The 19,157-nt window shown below is 49.6% G+C and overlaps 1 protein-coding gene across 8 annotated transcripts in view; it reads right to left on the reverse strand.

Annotated features, from left to right (window-relative positions):
* Nucleotides 1–2,156: 2,156 nt before the first annotated feature.
* ncor2 (nuclear receptor corepressor 2) overlaps nt 2,157–19,157 on the reverse strand; it is a 123,051-nt gene continuing 106,050 nt past the window's right edge. For 5 of the 8 annotated variants that reach the window (XM_020052543.3, XM_020052542.3, XM_010895066.5 and 2 more), the window contains exons 23-47: nt 18,657–18,704; nt 18,075–18,242; nt 17,503–17,639; nt 17,247–17,397; nt 17,012–17,119; nt 15,364–15,467; nt 13,266–13,404; nt 12,970–13,113; nt 12,547–12,624; nt 12,081–12,325; nt 11,641–11,995; nt 11,234–11,449; nt 10,887–11,138; nt 10,367–10,519; nt 9,797–10,033; nt 9,498–9,675; nt 8,970–9,358; nt 6,660–6,799; nt 6,287–6,486; nt 6,054–6,185; nt 5,697–5,839; nt 5,562–5,615; nt 2,989–3,201; nt 2,600–2,776; nt 2,157–2,461 (exon numbers count right to left, since the gene is read on the reverse strand). In XM_020052543.3, the coding sequence (XP_019908102.2) occupies nt 2,280–2,461; nt 2,600–2,776; nt 2,989–3,201; nt 5,562–5,615; nt 5,697–5,839; nt 6,054–6,185; nt 6,287–6,486; nt 6,660–6,799; nt 8,970–9,358; nt 9,498–9,675; nt 9,797–10,033; nt 10,367–10,519; nt 10,887–11,138; nt 11,234–11,449; nt 11,641–11,995; nt 12,081–12,325; nt 12,547–12,624; nt 12,970–13,113; nt 13,266–13,404; nt 15,364–15,467; nt 17,012–17,119; nt 17,247–17,397; nt 17,503–17,639; nt 18,075–18,242; nt 18,657–18,704 (4,343 nt within the window). In that variant the 3' untranslated portion in view covers nt 2,157–2,279. The remainder of the gene's footprint in view (nt 2,462–2,599; nt 2,777–2,988; nt 3,202–5,561; nt 5,616–5,696; nt 5,840–6,053; nt 6,186–6,286; nt 6,487–6,659; nt 6,800–8,969; nt 9,359–9,497; nt 9,676–9,796; nt 10,034–10,366; nt 10,520–10,886; nt 11,139–11,233; nt 11,450–11,640; nt 11,996–12,080; nt 12,326–12,546; nt 12,625–12,969; nt 13,114–13,265; nt 13,405–15,363; nt 15,468–17,011; nt 17,120–17,246; nt 17,398–17,502; nt 17,640–18,074; nt 18,243–18,656; nt 18,705–19,157) is intronic. The other 3 variants (XM_020052546.3, XM_020052545.3, XM_020052544.3) reach the window with 2 other exon arrangements.

A 19,157-nucleotide genomic window follows, 5' to 3' on the forward strand; every position in this document is an offset into this window, starting at 1 on the left:
AATTCAATAAGAGCTATGGACGACATGATTAAAAGGAGTAAAAACTAAAGTCCCACATGGTAAAGTAACACTGTTAGACTGTATAAACCTCCCCGGATGTGACAGAACAGGTGACGGTAAAGAGCTAAGGCGGTGACAGATCTGGAAAAAGGACATGTAGAAATTGAACGGAGGATGCTTCAACATTTCCCTGCGTGAACATGTATAACCCTGGCATGAAAACAAGATGAAAAACATGATTAAAACAAATGAAAAGTGTGCGTCACTTGGTAACTTCAGAATATGTAAAATAAATGGCACTTAACACTAGAAATATCTTAGAACTGTACAAAATAACAAGGACCTAGATAAGAAGGTGCGTCTGGCCTGGCGTGAGGCAAAGCTCCTCTTCCTCTAGACTGTAAAAACTCAGAGGTCAGACGGCCTCTACGGGCAGCTCCAGAGACATAAGGAGTTCCATCGTAGAGACAGGCTGGGGCTCACACTGCAGCCAGCACTGCCATGGACCAAAGGGCATAGAAACAGATGGCTTTTATTTGACACCTTTTTAATGCAAGCAAATTCCAACTCTATGCTGGGAAATGTGCCCTGAAGCAGCTTTAGGGTTGGTCTCAACTCGCTCAAAGCGGACTAGGTAACCTTTCACTAACTGTGATTGTCGCTTGAGTGTGGGAGCACTAAAGAATGTTGGTGGCATGACCAAAAGAAACCAAAAGATGTTAAAGGAGGCCTCTTTTATTAGGATTCTACACTCTTCTCCTTGAGTCCAATCTCACCTGACCCAAAACACAGATTCCTAAAAATGCCATTGTGAACAGATTGACAACTAAGTGCTTAACATCCAAAAAACAACAAACACATAGACATGGCTAATATAAAAACAGTGAGAAAGCGTCACTTGTCTCTTAGTGCCCTCCATCATACAAACATGTCTCTCTACTGGATAACTGGAGACCAATGGCTGCCAACCTCCTCCCATAACATTTAAAATTCATGATGACTTCATCAGCAATACCCTGTAAACCAATGATATGACGTCTCACAATTACCCGGCTCCGGCCAAATGCCACGCCCACAAAACAGTAGCTTCCTCTCTGTAACATTCTAATCGTTCTGATTGGTCCCACAAACCAAGGGGTTGGGCCAGAGCCAGAACACACTTGGATGAAGCTGCATTTTGGCTTAGATGCTCTGATTGGTTTGACGTGATCCAATGGCTAATGCCTGTTGTACCACACCCCTCATTTTGATGTCAGCACAAACATTGACCAACTTCAACAGTGCCAGACCAAAGGATTTCAGCTGGAGCCTTCAGGCATTCCCCACGTAGGCCCCAGTATAGATCGTTGCAAATAAGAGACAAGAATTGACACAATCAAAAATTTACCATCAAAAGTACTAAGGGTCTCAGCTCACTATCAAACACAAGACTGGGCTGACTGGATTTAAAAAAGACAAAACAAAATAACCAACACAGGAAAACACGTTTTTTTTCCTCCTGTCCATCATCTGATATATTGTAATATAGTGATTGAAATGCACAGGTCTACACTCAGTGCCCACTGTACGACAGATGCCTTGTCTGGCTACCTGCCTGCCCATCCGCCCACCTTCTGCACATTGACATGGGCCAGTAAAGTGTCCACACCCCCAGCAGTCCTGTCCATGCAGGGCTCTTTGTGGTCCACACCCTGTCCAAGGCTGACTGGCAGAGAGAACAAGAGGTAGATGGTCAGTGGGGACAGCAGGCACCCCCAGGTTGAAGCTCCAGGTTGAATCCCCAGATTGAAGCCCTTCTCACAGGGCTCTGATGGGAATCCTGTACACATCCATCCTTGACCAGGGCCAGTCAATCTATCAACAGGTCAGACTAAAACACATGAGCATCAGACTATGGGGCCGGACCAAGTCCCTTCCACAATCTGTAGAAGACACGAGAACAGTACACATGAAAGCCTGTGAGCTGATGCGTCCGTATCGATAAGGCCAGCAAGAGGGGGAAATGAAGCAAAGAAAAGTGATTTGTCCTTCAGAGCAGTCCTGGACTAAGTGCATACACAGAAACACTGACACACACACACACACACACACAGAGCAGTGTTTCAGTACACCACCATGGGGTTCAGGGTCCTCAGTCCGCTGAGGGAGAGGGGAGGTTCAGAGGTCATGTGGCACTCCTCCAATGGGTGGAGATGCAGAGGGAGGTGTGTGTGTGTAAGTGCGCAGCAAGGGAGGTGGTTGATAGTTGGCGGGCTCTGGTTGGTTCACCGACGGGTCGCTCACTCGCTGTCAGACAACGTCTCGTACTGAGAGCACAGCAGGGGTTTAGGCTCCTCCTCCCAGGCTCGTCCCGGTCCCTGGGCCCCAAGCTGGCCGGAGGAGGGGGACGGGGGCGGGGCCGACGCCGGCATGCCGCTGGGAAAACGCATGGTCAGGGGGTTACACGGAAAGGGGGTGGGGCCTGCGAGAAGACGAAGAGCAACAATCAATCCTTGAGTACTGACCATGACGGATGGCAGACGGCAGAGCACCAAGTCGATAGGAGATCCGGCCTAAGCTGAGCAATGAGAATTGAGGGGAGCGAGAGAGGGGGCGGTACCTGTGGAAGAGGGCCGGTCCTCCCAGATGCGGTTGGTGAGGGGGGTACGACGGTTGGTGTCCCCTTCAGAGTGGACAGACGACACAGAGGAAGGCCTCTCCCCCACTGACAGGCCCGGCCCAGGGGATTTGGCCTTCCGCCCATTAGAGCGACCGCCACTCTTTGACTTCCCCCCACCTGCAGATAGCGGGAGGGAACCAAAAACAGCCCTGTGCTTTAGCGGCCAGCTGCAGTCACAGGCATCTACGCACACATCTCCAGCCAACAAAGGTTCATAAAGAAGACACACTAATGAATATTTCAGAAGGAGAAACACTGGGAACTCCCGTACATCCACAGACAGGAGCTGTGTGATTGAGTGGAGGGAGAACGCTGGGTTAATAACACACCTTGTAACGAGTAGGGGTCCTCGGGCCGTCCATCTGCGGGGGCCATGGTGCCAGGGACACTGGCAGCAATGGGGTTCATAGCACTGGAGGAGGGGGGGCATTCCTCAGCCTGCTCATCATACTTGCCCATCAGGGCCTTTCTGATGATAGCCTCCAGGCCGATGGTATTTCCAGACACCTCAGGGGCCGGGTGGCTGCGGATGCTAACAGGGCCTGGGAGAAGCACGTGAAAAAAACATGTGAAAAATGTGAAAATCTAAGTACACTGCGTGGAAAGCTGCCTTTCTAAAAAAAATGACACAGAATACAAAACGTCTATACAGTTAAAATAAACAGGAATGCTATCTCCTCATGCGGAACAAGTTAGTACCCCTTACACCACAAAATTGAAATCAGAAGCACCAAGACAGGTGCAAATTAAAAGAGAATCATTACAGAGAAACATTTCTAATAAAGACCTTTGGTCTAGTTTGGTCTTTACCATATGGATGTGTGGTAACACATCATGCCAAGATCAAAGTACCTATCTGAGGCCCTCAGATTATTGATGCCTGGGAGCATGAGAGGGGTTACAAAGCCATTTCTTAGGTATTCATCATTCAACTGTCATCTACAAATTGAGAAAAATGTCGGACCACTAGCAATCAACAGAAGACAGGCCATCCCACCTAATTCAGCCCAAAAGCTGATGAAAAGATGCTCCTAGAAGTCTCTAAAAAACCCAGGGCAACATCAATGGATCTACAGGCCCCTCTTCAATCACTGTTGAAGTGCCTGAGTCAACTGTCAGAAAGAGGCTGCACCAACCTGGCCTACATGGGAGGTCAGGAAGGAAGAGGCCTCTGCTCTCACAAAAGACTATCTAGAAAGTTTTTCAGACAACACCCGGGTAAAGGCCAACACTAAAAAAAATTGCTTTGCACAGATGAGTCAAAAGTGGAGTTGTTTGGCTGCAATGCCAGAAGCCATGTCAGGCAATAATGAAACACTACCTTTGAACAGAAGAACCATACAGCAACGATAAAGCATTGAGGGAATGGTATTATGGTTTGGGGCTGCTTTGCTGCTTCAGGACACAGCCTACTTGTCATTATTGAATCAACCAGAAATTCCATACTGTCCCTTGAGTAGATTGTGAGGCCTGTCAAAAAACAGCAGCTAAAACAAACATGGATCTAACAACAGGACATGACCCAAAACACACAAGCAAAGTTACAGAATGGCTCAAATAGAAGAAATGGAGGCTTAAGGAATGGCCAAAATACGCTTGCAAGAAAACCATCATACATGACAGTTGATGCAGAGCTGTAACAAAGAGTGGGCAAAGATTCACACCCAGCTAAAATAAAAAAAAATATTAAGTTACTTCAGCCAAAGCGGGCAACACCAGCTATTGAAGCTAGCTGGGTACATACTTATTCCACAGTATGAAATTGCATTTCCGTTCATTTTTGATTGCCATTTGTTAAATTAGATTACCACAATCTGTCAATTTAGTGTTGAAGTCAAGATAACAAAGAATTACAACCTTTCAGGGTATGTACATACTTATATGACTGTATAGTGACAGAGTCAAATAGAAAAAAAATTGAAAAGAGCTGCAGAGAAAGATGCAGAGAGAGCGAGAAAGACACACAGATTGAGTTGTAGAGAGATATAGACAGATATACGGTAGAGAGATAAATAGAGACAGAGCGCAGAGAGTGAGACATACAGATACAATTGTAGAGAGCGAGAGATGAGGACAGAGAGAGGATGGTTGGTTTGTGCTGATGCAGGTTTCTGTCTGTCAGTGAATATTATGTAGGTTATGAGTCTCCAGAGGATAGCCAGATGACAGGATGTACCCTAAATAACATCCAGGATATGGAAGTTACAGTCTCCTGTGTGTAGCTCAGCTGATACAAACACTCTATAGCCACAGCCCAAGGCCTAGTTGTGTCTGCTAGGACTTCAGGGAAACCTAACCTAATGGCACAAACGTTAAAGGAACTAAGCAGACTTTATCAACGTTCTCGGAACTTGACTAGAAGAAAAAGAAAAAAAGTTTTGGGAGGTTCTCTTCCACACTGTTGATGCGAGGGGTATCCAAAAATGGAGGTTGTGTCACAAAAGGTCTCTTCACATTTCCCTTGAAAACAGGAACATCTGGTTGTTGGGGACTTACTAGGGAATGTTCCAAAAAATAATTCAACTATCCCATGGGTGTTTGTATAAAGAACACAAAATACTTTGAAATGATTACAACAAAATTAAAACTGTTTTGATAGTAACTGACCAACACTCACTTTCTTAACTGTCCAGCTCACAAAAAAATCCAGAGGGAACAAACCTAGACAGGTCCATTTTTAGCAATCTGACAGCAAAGAAACATAACCCATTTTCAATGCGGCCATTGGACCTTGTTCCGATCATGTGGGCACCGTGAGCTCCACTACATTATCACATCAAATGGGGCCAACATTACGGTGCTATGCAGAAATCACGGGAAAAAACACAGTTAATGCTTTGTGGTTTAGAGTAACAATAGCTTCACTACTCAAAAATCTCATGACAATTCATCCGTATCTCACCAGCAGTGGTTGAGGCAGGCATGTTGAAGATCTCTGTTCCTGGCTGACCAGCATCTGGAAATGGGAGTGAATTATTAAAGCATACTCTCTGCTCCATGACGACGCCTACAGAACCATCGTATCACCAGGACTCACTGAAGTCAGAGTCACTGCCGACCACTGTCATCTTCTTGATCATCTCCTGTTTCTTCGACTTGACGATGGCAGAGGTGCTCTCAGTGAGCTTGCTGAAGAAGGCTGGTGGCTGGGAGGTGTTGGGGGGGGACCGGGACCCCATGCTGTGAGGAGGGCACAAATGCCTGGTTACAGTCAGGAGAGCTACAGTGCTAAACAACAGAATATACTGGCCTGTCTCTTTACCAATGCCTACAAGGCAAGTGACACTGAGAACACATCTCTCATTCTCAGCAACAACCTGGGAGAGGTTAAAGTTACCAGTCTTGCTCGGGGACACTGCGTTAAAGGATGTGATTACATGCTGGGAGGCCTTACCCCTGCTCTCCCTGCTCGTTGGGGTAGGAGGCCCCTAGTGTCTCTGGTTCAGACATGGCTCCCGCAGGGGACACCGGCTCAATGCCGTCTGCAGACATACTGACAGGTGACGCCTTGGGCTGGGGAGGAGACCTAGGACGGACGGACGCAAGCGCACGCACACACACAAATGAAGTCTGGCAGAGTATGGGGGACACACTGTCCGTGAAGTGACACACTGTCCTTGGCCCTACCTGTCACGGACACGTTCCCCCCCGGCCACCTCTGGAGTGTATCGTTGGCTGGGCTCCTGGGAAACAGGGGCCTGGGGGGCGCTGGGGGGCCGGGTCAGGTCCAGGACCGGGTTGTTGTGGTAGGACTGCGGCATTGGGGCCTGTTGCTGCTGCTGCTGGGCCTGCTGGCTCTGCCGGGTGTAGTCCATGGTGATCACCTCCTGTCACACACAGGTCACACACACACACGCCGTCCCTCATTCACAAGCAACTCAGAAGACTTCCATCTACAAAGACCGCCACGCAAAATCATCCTGACCAAGGGAAGTGCGACACCACACGGCGCGACGGATTCCTCGTGTAGTGACCATGAGTGACCAGTGTGGGGACTTACACTGATGTGCTGGGCCAGGGTGACAACCCTCTGGCTGCCTTTGACCAGGGGGGACTGGGGCTGGAGGCCCGGGGAAAGCCTCTCTTCAGAGGGGGGCCGGTACACACCGTGCTGCTCCATGGGCATGATCTTCTGTTGAGCTGTCAGGACCGAGCCCACACACACACACACACACACACACACACAATTAAGTTGGCACTCTGAAAAGAGGCAGTTCACATGTAGTCTGTAAATACTAGCACTCACTGTTTCTAAAGCAAAACAAAGGGACGAGAGCAAATTGTTAAATCATCCAATCAACAAACAAATGCAAAAATTATCTGTTAAATGTCCAATCAAACGGGTCCGATTCATGCACATCAGACACTGTGCTGTCTGAAGAGGGTGTGACGTTCTGCTGTGCATGTGAGCCCAGCAGAAATCCTCTGTCTCAACAAAGTCTTGTCAGCCAATGTCCCGTGAGAGACAAGCTACTTCAGATCATGTACTTATTTAGATAACGTAGTCTCCCGGAGCCAACAAGCTGATTAACAACATTAGCGCTCACATAAAATGACCATTAAACAAACAAGCTCTAAAAAAATGCTGCCATGTTAAACAACTGGTGAGGGACATTGATATTAATGATATACAGTTCATGCTACAACTTCCTTAAATAACGGGAGTATGCTGCAGTAGACTTGTGGTTTGATCTGGACCAGTATGCTCTCAGTAAGCCCTACTGGACCCTTATGGTTCAGTGGGGATCTCCTTTGAGGTCATTCTCCCAGGGGGCTTTAAGCAGCGCCCTAAGCCAATTTGACTAATCTTGTGCTTTCATTTCAAAAACTGTGCGCAGTGCGCAATACAGGGTAAGTGTGTGTGTGTGTGTGCGCGCACGTGTGTTACACTCTGGAGATGTTCTACATTCGCTAGCATCTCTATACTGTCTTTGGTCCATTTCAAATCCACTCTAACATGGTGTACTATCTGGTCTGGTCCCAAGCCAGTGACCATGCAACGGTAGGCACAGTTTACATCACAGCTTGTTATACCACAACACACTGACCTTGGCATGCACACTCTTGACCTATAGGCAGAAACACTGACGTGGCATAAAGCTTTACAAGCGTAAAAACAAGGAAATAGAATCTCATTTTTGACGATGGTAAAGACTCTGTTTTGTTGAGAGCTGTGCATTGAGCGGTTTGCATGTAGGTAAATCGGCATTAATTACAGTAAGGCGCAATAAAGACATGCAGAGATTCGGGGGCCAGAAGCTGCAGCACCCACCTCCCCCAGGACCCCGTTATACACTGTCACCGCACCGCCCACCACACTCCTCTAGCCAGACCAACCTGCGTGGAGCCCTCGGGTGTCTGTCTGGTGGCTGGCGGGGTTCAGCCTTGTGAGGTACCCCGACCGTTCCCTGCTACACCACTGGTCTATGAACTGTCTAACGTCTCACACTAAGTCTTCTTTATTGTCAATGAGGTCATAGAGCCAGCAATATTCTGCCTTGCTCATTTCTGTCATGTTTTAGATTTGTACAGGTCAGAGTCTGAAATTAAGTGTCTTTCTATTCATAAAGTACTTTTAACAATTCTTAAATCCTTTAAACACTGCCTTTCCATTTTAATCACTTGACGACAGGTCAAACTGAATTGGGGGAGGGGTGCCACAGGTTAAAGACAGTCACATCCTGCATGAAAAGTCAATGGAAATAAACAAAAAATGTCCCGCCCACTGAGCCATCTAAGAATACTTTAAAGGGCACCTAGGAGCTCTCTTCAACTAAATATCTTTTTTTCCCATATTAACGGTTAAATAACAATGAGCTGGATTACTATTTATTTAGCTCATAAGCTTGCTTTCATCTCTGTATAATTCCGCACAAGCCAGCTCCAATTTAGACTTTTTATTTTTTTATAATTATTAGATGGCCACGTTTCAACTTTTTATTTAATTGTCCAGAGGTCACCCTAGGTGGCCTTCAAGTAAAAAATTCAAAATAAATTGTGATAGAGATCTACTTCTAAAGAAAAAAAGCCAGAAATTATAAAGAGTTGGGTAAAAAAAACAAACAGAACAAATACATAATATGTAAAAATGAATTGGACTGATTTGATAATGCCAACCACCACAGCGTGCAATAGGCCACAGACAGACGGGGAGGGTCTGAGTGATGAGGGGACCCTGGGATCCACAGCGTCTTACCATCACTGGCGCTTTTGGCCATGAGCGGGCCCGTCTCTGGCATCCCCGTTTCACAAGAAATTTGACGCATGATAATTGCGTTTATGAAGTTGGCCGCGGTCATGGTGGTCTTACCGAGTGCTCGGAGCTCTTGTTCCTGAACGGACATCGGTTTGTTTACAGTCTTTTCCCTACTAGGTGTGCCACTTTCTCCGCGGCCCGCAGGGTTATCCGACTGGGGGGGCAGCAGGTGAGAGGGGCGGCCTGAGTGGTGAGAGGCCGGTGGGGCCTGGGGGTAGGGCCCGGGGTAACCGCCCTGGTTAGGGCTGGCCAGCTTGGGCTCAGATTTGCTGGAGGACATAGGGGGCCCGTGTTGGTCTGTGTGCTTGGGAAGGCCTCCCCTGCTCTTGCCCCCATCCCGGCCCATTTCCTTAGAGTCCATGCTTGGTGGGTAGCCCTCTGAAGGCACCCCGGTCCTCTGGAGGTGGCCGTAGCCTGGGTAGCGATTGGAGCCTGGCACGGACCTGGAAGGAGTAATCAAATCACTAAAACAGTCAGGACACAGGGCGCAGGAGAACCTCTGCTAGTCTGCGCAACAGCACCAGAAGGCCATGACATTCAGGGAAGCTGGTCAGGAGTGGGAGACAAGCAGAGACTAACTACCTTAACACCGATGGGTTGTGGTCACTGACAGGGAGACTCTTGCCCCCGGTGTTGTGCAGGACGCTGGGCCTCTGCTGGACGCTGTCCTGGGTGCGAGGGGACACCGGGGAGTGCTGGAGGCCGTAGCCAGAGTGGGAGGATCGGACACTGCTGCTGCCACCCGAACTGTGCTCTGTTCCTGCAGGGATAGGACAACCAGCACAGCAGACACGTTAAACACAGGAGAACAGAAGATCACGGAGGGACAGGGAGGATTAAAACACAGTTATGAAACGGACAGCGTCCACGCCTTCACACACCTGGTCTCCAAATGGGAGCATGTTCCACGTTCCCGTGGGAGATTCCTTTCTCGCGGTCTCGGTCCTTGTCCCGCTGTCTCTCGCGATCGCGCTCTCTCTCCTGCTCCCGGTCTCGCTCCCTCTCTCGGTCGCGGTCTCTCTCCCTCTCTCGGTCGCGGTCTCTCTCGCGGTCTCTCTCCCGCTCTCGGTCAGTAGACGATGGTGTGCCGTGCTGTTTGCTCATATGTTGGGACCCGACTACACAGCATTGGAGAAACACAAAACCAACCGGCAAGAAAATGATTTAGCTATGACGCATTTCCCTTCTTTAGAGATGGTATCATGTTTTCCAGACTCAGTAACGCACTTATGAACACGTCTTCAGTGGTCATTGAGGACGCATTGAGTTCTATTTAATAATACGGAGTTGGATGTCAGCCCTAAAATGGTCAACCCTGTTGTGTGGTGACTGTGCTGGCACCCAGGTGCGACACATCAGTGGTGGAGGACAGGAGTGTAAAGCTCTCTCAGTATCTCAACGGACAGAAAGGCGCAATATAAACTTGATTCATTGTTGTGGCAGTACAGTACCTGGTGAGATAGGGGAGGTGGTGTAGGGCCGGCTTTGGAAGGCCCCCTGGCTCCCAGGTATGTAGGTGATACGGTCCATGGGGGGGCCGGACGTCCCTGCAGAGGGAGGGACCAGGACGGGTAGGTGTGGCACCTGAGACAGATCAATGATTCCTGGGGAAGAGAAAGTTAAAAAGCACTAGTCAAAACCACAGACAACATTGTTACACTGTTACCGGCTACAGGCCTTCTATGTGCATTTCTGCATGATTGTAAAAGAAGGAAAACCACGGGACGTTGAGGACATTTTGTCGGACGGCACTTTGACTATAGGCTTTATCTAATTTGAGGGTTAGGATCAAGGTTAGAATTAGGGTAACGATTAAGTTTAGGTTAAGGAGCTAGGGTTAGGTTTAGTTTAGGCATAAAGCTTGGCCTATTTAGGTTATGGTTAGGTTTAGAGTCAGGCAAAATCTTTTTCTTTAATGGTACTATGAGGGTAAAACCAAGGTGCGTGTGGGCCTTGCGTGACCAGACTGACCGCGTGGGGCAGCGGAGTAAGGGAGCTGGAGGGGCTGGTCCCGTGGCGAGAGCCCCCTGAGCAGGTCTGAGCGCTGGGCAGCCATGGCGGCTGCTGCAGGCCACTGGTGCATCTGCTGGGAGGTGATGTAGTCATTGAGCAGCGTCTGCCGGTTCTCCAAGGCCGCCGTGTCGGGAAAGCCCCGGATCAGGTAAGGGTAGGGGTGAGGGTAGCCCGGGTTAGGAGCCAGGTGGCGGGGCAGGTAGTAGGCCGCTGGACAGAACGGAGGACAAAAACCCTCAGACACAGCCTTCCAAACAGACACAAAGGGCACAGCGGACGCCAGAACGGACCCCTTCCATGTGTACCTGGGTCAATGGGCATGCCCTGACGGAGGGTGGAGGGGTCAAAGGTCAGGGGGATCTGACCTCGATACACGTCGGCCCCCAGACCCTGCAGGAGACGCTCATAGGAGGCCAGGGAGGCCTGCTGCTCAGCCACGCCGGGCAGGGGAGACTTGGTGGAGCTCATCTCCCTGGGGGTGGGAGTGGCCTTACGCTCCTGCGGGGGGTTCTTGCTGGAGCCTGGGGAGACGGGAGACAACCCACATACCGGGCTTCATGTCAGCTCCTGTCACAACCCAGGGGGAAGAAACTGATGCCTTCCCATCATGAAGGCTCTACGACAGGTCAGGGCAGGGTCGGGCATCTTGTACTGAGACCTCCTGGGGGGCGCGATTAACTAGCAGACAAACCAGAGGTGTGTGCGGACATACCTTCATGTTGCCGTTGGCCTGACTCCCTGGACAGGGGGGAGCCTCGGTGAGAAGGCCCAGGGTACGGAGCTCTCATGCCAGCCTTGTGTTCCTCGTAGCCCACAGGGCTGTGGTGGGCCTTGCCGCCCGGATCTCCCCCCATGGCCAGGGGCGAGGAGCGGGCCATGGAGCTGGCTGTGCTGACCACAGCGCTGGGACGGCCTTTAGCGCCCTCCTCGTAGCGGCCCCGCTGCTCAGGCCCGCGCATCTCTAGGTGCGAGGGGATGGCGTAGTGAGAGCGTGGGGAGCTGGCGATAATGGAGCGAACGTCATGCCCCTTCCTGGAGCCACCTGGCTCCTGCTTCATTGGCGTGCCCTGGTTAAAGGACATTATGAGAAGCGCTGACCATTTTTCCCAGCAGAAGAGAATTGTCCAAACGAAACATTTGCACATCACTTACCTGTGCTATGATGCCATCTTTTATGGCCTTGGTCATCATCATGCCTTCGGGCATCTGTCGGAGCTCCTCTCGGGGGATAAGGTGTATGGACCGGCCCCCCTCCTTCACAGTGGGTACTAACCCCTCTCGGCCCTTCATGGGGTCAGCCATCTGCCCAGGCCCGCGGGGAGGAGAGGCCTCTCTCTTCATCTGCTTGGCCTCGCGTCTCATGTAGCCATCCTGGGGGTCCAGGTGACGGGGAATACCTGGAGGTGGAACAGAAACACACAGGAGTTAAAATGTGTTTAACGAGACTAGGTGACCACACCTGGTCTAATGGAATACAAGTGCAGTGGAATAAATGGGACCATATCTGATGTAGTAGAGTAAGAGAATGGCTAAATTGGATGCAGTTGGGGAAAAAAAACTGTGGCCATATCTGATGTAGGGGAATAAAAGTGTGGCTACACCTGAGGTAGAGGCATACCCTGTGAAATGGAACCACGGATGTGGTGTGCTGGGTGTGGGCTGTCTCGCTCATGCGGCATGGCTCTGCCAATCAGACCTGGAGTAGGGAGAACACACAGCAGCGTTATGTTATTGAGTAGGGAGAACACACAGCAGCGTTATGTTATTGAGTAGGGAGAACACACAGCAGCGTTATGTTATTGAGTAGGGAGAACACACAGCAGCGTTATGTTATTGAGTAAGGGGAACACAGAGCACCGTTATGTTATTGATTGGGGAGAACACAGCAGCGTAATGTTATTGAGTGGGGAGAACACAGAGCAGAGTTATGTTATTGAGTGGGGAGAACACAGAGCAGCATTGTTACTGAGTGGGAATAACACAGAGCAGCGTTATGTTATGGAGTTCTCCAGGTAAAGGACATGCTGTAGCAGCAACTCACCCTCACAGTTGGCAGCAGACAAAGACTCCCTCATTGGCAACCCCCTGGAGATCCCTCCCTCCATGACATCAAAAGGCCTCTTCAGCCCCAGAATGTCCCCGTGCTGACCCCGGCCATCGTCTTTAGGGTTCTGAGAGGACGGGCCTGGGGAGTACACAAAACAACTGGGAACTGAGGAAGAGGGCATCGAGAAACACCCCAAGTTCAGAGGGCACTGAGGAGCAGCCTTCTCCCTTCAGGAGTAACTTCCTGTAGGTGTGAAAGTCATGCATTTCTAGAAGGGTTAGAGTACTGACGGTCAAAGGTGAGGATGTGCCCACTGACACCCTCATAGACAACGTGTCCTTTGGCCTGGTCCCTCTCCGCCCTGCTGGGGCTGTCCTCTGTGATCAGACGGGTTATGGTCCCCTTATACAGCACATCTGCCGGGGTGCCCTGTGGAGAGAAGAGGGGGTCAGGGTGAGGAACACCACACTCATTTCACAAAATACAGAAGAATACGCACACTGGCAACTTGATGAGGTACTAGGATCGGGCAGAACCCTTCATTTGCGTTCATCTGCTTCAAGGTACGTAGATTCAGAGATGCCCTTCCACGCACCTATGTTATAAAGGCTGGTTATTTGAGTATCTGTGGCCTTTCTTTCAGCTTAAGCTCGCCTGGCCATTCCTCTCCGACCTCTCTCATTAACAAGTTGTTTTCACCACAGAACTGCCAGTCCCTGGATGTTTCTTGTTTATCACACCGTTCTCAGTAAACTCTGGAGACGGTAGTATGTGAAAATCCCAGTTGGTCTGCTGTTTCTGAGATGCTGGAACCACCACGTCTGGCACCAACGACCATACCACTGTCAAAGGCACTTAGTCAGTGTTTCTCAACCTTTCTGTAATTACTGGCATTTAAAATGTGCATAGGTAAAAATGGGTTTAAATAAAAGCCACAGGGATACAGAGCAAATCCTTTTGAATGTTTATAAATAAAACTTGCATAATAACCCTTATATCCCTTGAAGAGTTTAACCTAGAGGCAACAAACCAGATTGCTATGACTGTTCCTCCATCCCAACACACCAGAACGTTTATCAGAGCTGACGATAATCATTTTGAATAATCTGCATAACGCGTGTTAATTTGCTCTAAAACACCATCTCTTGAACCAATCGAGCTGGAGAGACCAAAATCATACTGAGTGTGCATCACAGACGCCAACTGAAGAACTGTGTGAAAACTGGAGCTCAGTCGTGGATGTCTGTCAAGTCGTGAATCTACCATGCCAGAGCGCCCTGTCCCTACTGCTGTGGCTAAAAAGGCCACACACTGAACTAATGGAGTTGCCCGCTACAACACCAGCAGATGTTTATTCACATTAAAATAAAATGTCTGTCTCAAACAATGGCACTAATACGCAGCCCTGACACCAGGTGACAAAATGGCAGCAGCAGGTTCGGCCTCTGGCACACTTCAGGTGTGAGTCCCATTTCCGTCTTGGCCGCTGAGGGTTTGTGTTAGCCTGCTGGGAGCAGAGGGAGAGAGGTGGCCAGAGACACAGAGCACAGGGCCGTCCTTGGAGCCTGTCAGGGGGGAGGAGCGGGGTGAAGAGGGACATGTGCTGCTCTAGATCATATTTCCTGTCTGTTGATTACTGCTCTTTCCAGAGATAGTGGGGGGGGGGGGGGGGGGGGGGGTAGTGAAGGTCAGCGGGCCAGGCTACGAGGGCGGGTGAGGTGTAGGTGCTCTCCTTACAACATGCACACCAATCCTATCTACTTGAATCCACCCTTAGCTTCCACCATTATCAGTTGAGATGTGAACGACCTACGCACCTGACGCAACAAATCCTTATCTGCTCAACAGCAAGCGCGCGCACAACAGCGACACGCAGCCTTTTGCGCTACCTATCGGTCAGCTAGACAAACAGAGCAGGAGCGCAGCGACATCGCCGTCCGCTCTAATTATATATGACCTCTCTCGCTACCATCCATCTGGGCATATACTACGATTTCACCAGATCTCCAGGCCAGTTGGCTGGGGGAGATATTAGAGCAGGCAGAGAACGGTGTGTGTCGTTGACGGGGGTTAGCGAGAGGAGAGAGTAAACAAATGAAGCAGGGAACAGATGTGGTACACTGTGTACCTGTTGCCAGGGCGACGGGGAGCAATCAGAGCGGGGGTTTTGTGACACCAGTGAGGAGCGTCAGGGAGACTCAGCCTCGGCCTGAGCAGCTTTCTAACCCGGGCACATGACCTCCTAACACCACCGTGCCGTTGCTTTTGTTTCACGTGGAGGCGGGCAACAAACAGTCCAGTGAGACTCTTAGGTCAAAGTTCATTAAGTCCAAATAAGAAATAAGTAAGCAAGAGATTGTGGCTAAGTGACCGGCATGTTGTTCTAACCTGAGTGATTGAGCCTCCTCGGTAGGAGATGGTGGGGTCCTGGTGCACTCTGGTTCCTGGGATGCCCTTGGTGATGCTTCCCCCCTGGACTGCTGGCATGGACCCTGCAAATTCAACGGTCAGGGCTTTATACCGGCTTGGAGGTGCGCTCACCAACAACAGAGAACATTTTGACCTTAAAGAAATACATCTAGAATGAAACATAGTATTGATTTAATTTATTTCTGCTTCTTCATACCGGCCCCCCCTCAGGGAATCAAACCCACAACCCTGGCGTCGTGCCATCCTCTACAAACTGGGCCACACGAGACATAAGCAGAGAGCAGAGTGAACACTGGCTGTCCAACTGGAGTATGTGGGATGGAGGTCATTGGTGGTTTGGATATTGCCCAATCGCTATTCAGAAAATGTCTCAAGTGCCAACTAGCTGTTTTGATCATGTCATGCAAGCCTGATAAAAAAAAATCCTTTCAGGAAATGTTACTATTTCATTCTCCCACCTCTTAAAGGGATGTGCCAAGGATCCAGAATAGCATTCACTGGCATTGCTGTGTACCCATGAGAAAGCAGGAAGAAAAACCAGGAAGTAAAAGTAGAAAGTGTACACCTCTGGGATGCGATTTGCTAAATCAATTGAACTGATATTAAAACAAATATATTGCATTCCATGAATCACATCAGGAACAAACATTACCAAGGAAATGAATGAATCACAACATCAGGTAGCCATTTTGAGTGTACCCATGACTTCACCAGTCAAACTGCCATGAGGAGATTTGAGGGGCCATTCTATTTTTATCAGTTTTATGGTGCTGTCATCTTAACACTCAAAACAATTCCACTATCGAAATAATTCCCCCCTTGTATTCTCATAGGAGATACATTTTTTGCATTTTCATCCTTTAAATGAGCTATGTGAAGAATGTATTCTCTACCTGGAAGCTGCTTTGAGGGTCTGGTATATGATCATATGAATTAAATGTTATATGAACCCAAAAAACCTTATATGGTGAAATAATGATTTCACTCTATTACTGCAGATACGTTGCTGGCACTTCCTGAAATTCTAATGCAAAAATTCTACACATAGTTCTGTTAACTATATAATTCTACATCTAGCTAAGTACTATAGTGATTGAGTTATTCATTAAATTGTAATGAGCAGAAAAATTATCAAAGTGATTTACAATTAGAGGCACAAAACAGAGTGGGCAGTACCTTGAAAAAGTGGCTAGAGCCAAGCATAATCGAGCAAGATCCTATTGGGCAACATTGGTGTATTCTATGTTCCTGTTGGGAGAGTGCCTGCTCTGTGAAGTGGTGTGTGTAATAACTAAATCCACGACAGCACTCCTACGCAACAAGTTTTCACAAAAAAAGTCCAGTCCAAACTAAGAGCACAAACAAATGCACTCAAAGTTGAAAAACAATTAACAAATTTAAGTTACAAATAATGTTAAATCAAATGAGTCCGATGTAAGTGAGCTGCTGCTAACTAGACCAAGTTTGTGATAGTAGCCAGCAGTTCGTCTGCCAGCAGAGTCTTATTAGCTTAGATTAGTTTGATGCCTAATGGTAAAGCTTCGAGCTAATGAAGCCATCTGATTGAAGACAAGGCAGTACGTGGTGCATCTAGCCGTTAGCTCACCACGTCCGGCGTTGGAGTCGTGGGGCCCACCCTGCGTGGACAGGTTCTCCGCCTGGGAGGACGAGCACCGTGGGGACAGCTGCTCCTGCTTCACCACAGGGTAGGGACCTGGTGCGTGTAGGAGTCACAGAGAGACAGAATGAGACAAAAGCAGAGGGGAGAGCGTGTCAGCACAGAACGGCCAGGACACGGGGACACAACAATGGAAGGTTAGGGTAAGAAGAGGGCAACTCACCAGCAAACCAAGGCTGGGAGTGCTTCACCCACTCCAGACACTTGGACTCACCCACTTTCCTCTGATCCATCCAGGACAAACCCATCTGTGCAGGGGGCATCTTCCCGTGGTCCAAGCCATGAGCCGGGCTGTGCATCTGCACCGGGGTGCCCTGTGAACCACGCAGCAACAGTGAGCACGGCAACACTGGATTCACTGGCACAGATCACTCAACTCATCACATGTGCTACGGCTCGCTGGAGCTAGTGGACTGTACCTGTGTGATAGACCCCCCTGACTTGTTGGAGGAGATGAGAGGGGGTGGCTCTGGCATGTGGAGGGGTCGCACTGCGGCCAATCTGGCGCCATCCTGCTGCAGACCAGGGGGCCCAGAGTGACCGGTCTGCTGGAAAGCTGAGAGAGGGGAGACAGACCAACAGACATTAATATGGATACAAGTACAGGAGAGGGTTGGTTAAGGATGACGAGGAGACACGGGGTTGGTTAAGGATGACGAGGAGACACAGGGTTGGTTAAGGATGACGAGGAGACACGGGGTTGGTTAAGGATGACGAGGAGACACGGGGTTGGTTAAGGATGACGAGGAGACACAGGGTTGGTTAAGGATGACGAGCAGACACGGGGTTGGTTAAGGATGACGAGGAGACACAGGGTTGGTTAAGGATGACGAGGAGACACAGGGTTGGTTAAGGATGACGAGGAGACACAGGGTTGGTTAAGGATGACGAGGAGACACAGGGTTGGTTAAGGATGACGAGGAGACACAGGGTTGGTTAAGGATGACGAGGAGACACAGGGTTGGTTAAGTAGTGGTTCAACAGAACTCACAGGGATTGTAGTGGAGCAAGTGCTGATCATGGCTGAGCTTGGCCATGTCTCGAGGGGACATGGGGTAGGGGGACATGACCGACCGGCCCAGGGTAGTGGACCTCAGGTCCTCCGGCCCCACCGCCTGCTTCTTAGGGTCCCCGTGAGGAGAGAAGGCCCGGGACTTATCTGTAAGACAGGACACACACACGCACAAAAACACACACACCGAAACACTTAGTAAGCTCCAGGATTGGGTAGTTCAGAAAACTTTCTGGAAGGTGAGAGCCATCCCTTGGCCAGCGCTAGCTTTAAATGCCCTCTCATCATCATCATCATCATCATCTTCATCATCTTCATCATCATGGCACAGCAAGGAGAGCAGCCAAGCAGTGTCTGTGCAGTCAGCCACACAGCAACACCGCTCCAACACAGCCCCATGTCCCTACTAGTGTTATAGAGTGGACACACACACGCTACCACACCCACTTCTAGTGTTTTACTGGACACACACACACACTCCAAGCCCACTGAGGAGGTGACTAGGTGTGTGCCGGGCGGTGTGTTAGGGGTGGAGCGGGGTGGGACGGGGTGTGAACCTACGTAATCCGTGAAGTAGGGTCTGCAGCCACCTCTCGTTGCCTTCCAGCTCTGCAGGGACACAGACACACTGCAGCTGATCACATACCCGGTACTTACATCACACGCACGCGCACGCACGCACGCACGCACGCACGCACACAGACACACTGCAGCTGATCACATACCCGGTACTTACATCACACACAGGCACGCACGCGCACAGACACACACGCCTTGTTTCCAAGTGACTCAAATGGCTACGTCCTCAGTTTGTTGTTTTGGGAGTCACTCTTCTGCTCACACACAGATAAATGCACACACAAGCATGGGGGCAGCGTTACAAGGAACCAAACAGAAGCAAACCAAACTAAGGGACCTACCTGAATATGTCCAATAGTAACTCAGATTTGCGGTGCAAAACGCAACGGTTCGCTACAGATTGGACTAATGATTACACCCCAGCTCACCCCATGCCCCTGGGGTCTGTTCTCCAGGGTCAATGACAATAACAGATCCTCCAGT

The sequence above is a fragment of the Esox lucius genome, chromosome 13 (assembly GCF_011004845.1).
Source record: "Esox lucius isolate fEsoLuc1 chromosome 13, fEsoLuc1.pri, whole genome shotgun sequence".
In the NCBI taxonomy this organism is placed as follows: domain Eukaryota; kingdom Metazoa; phylum Chordata; class Actinopteri; order Esociformes; family Esocidae; genus Esox; species Esox lucius.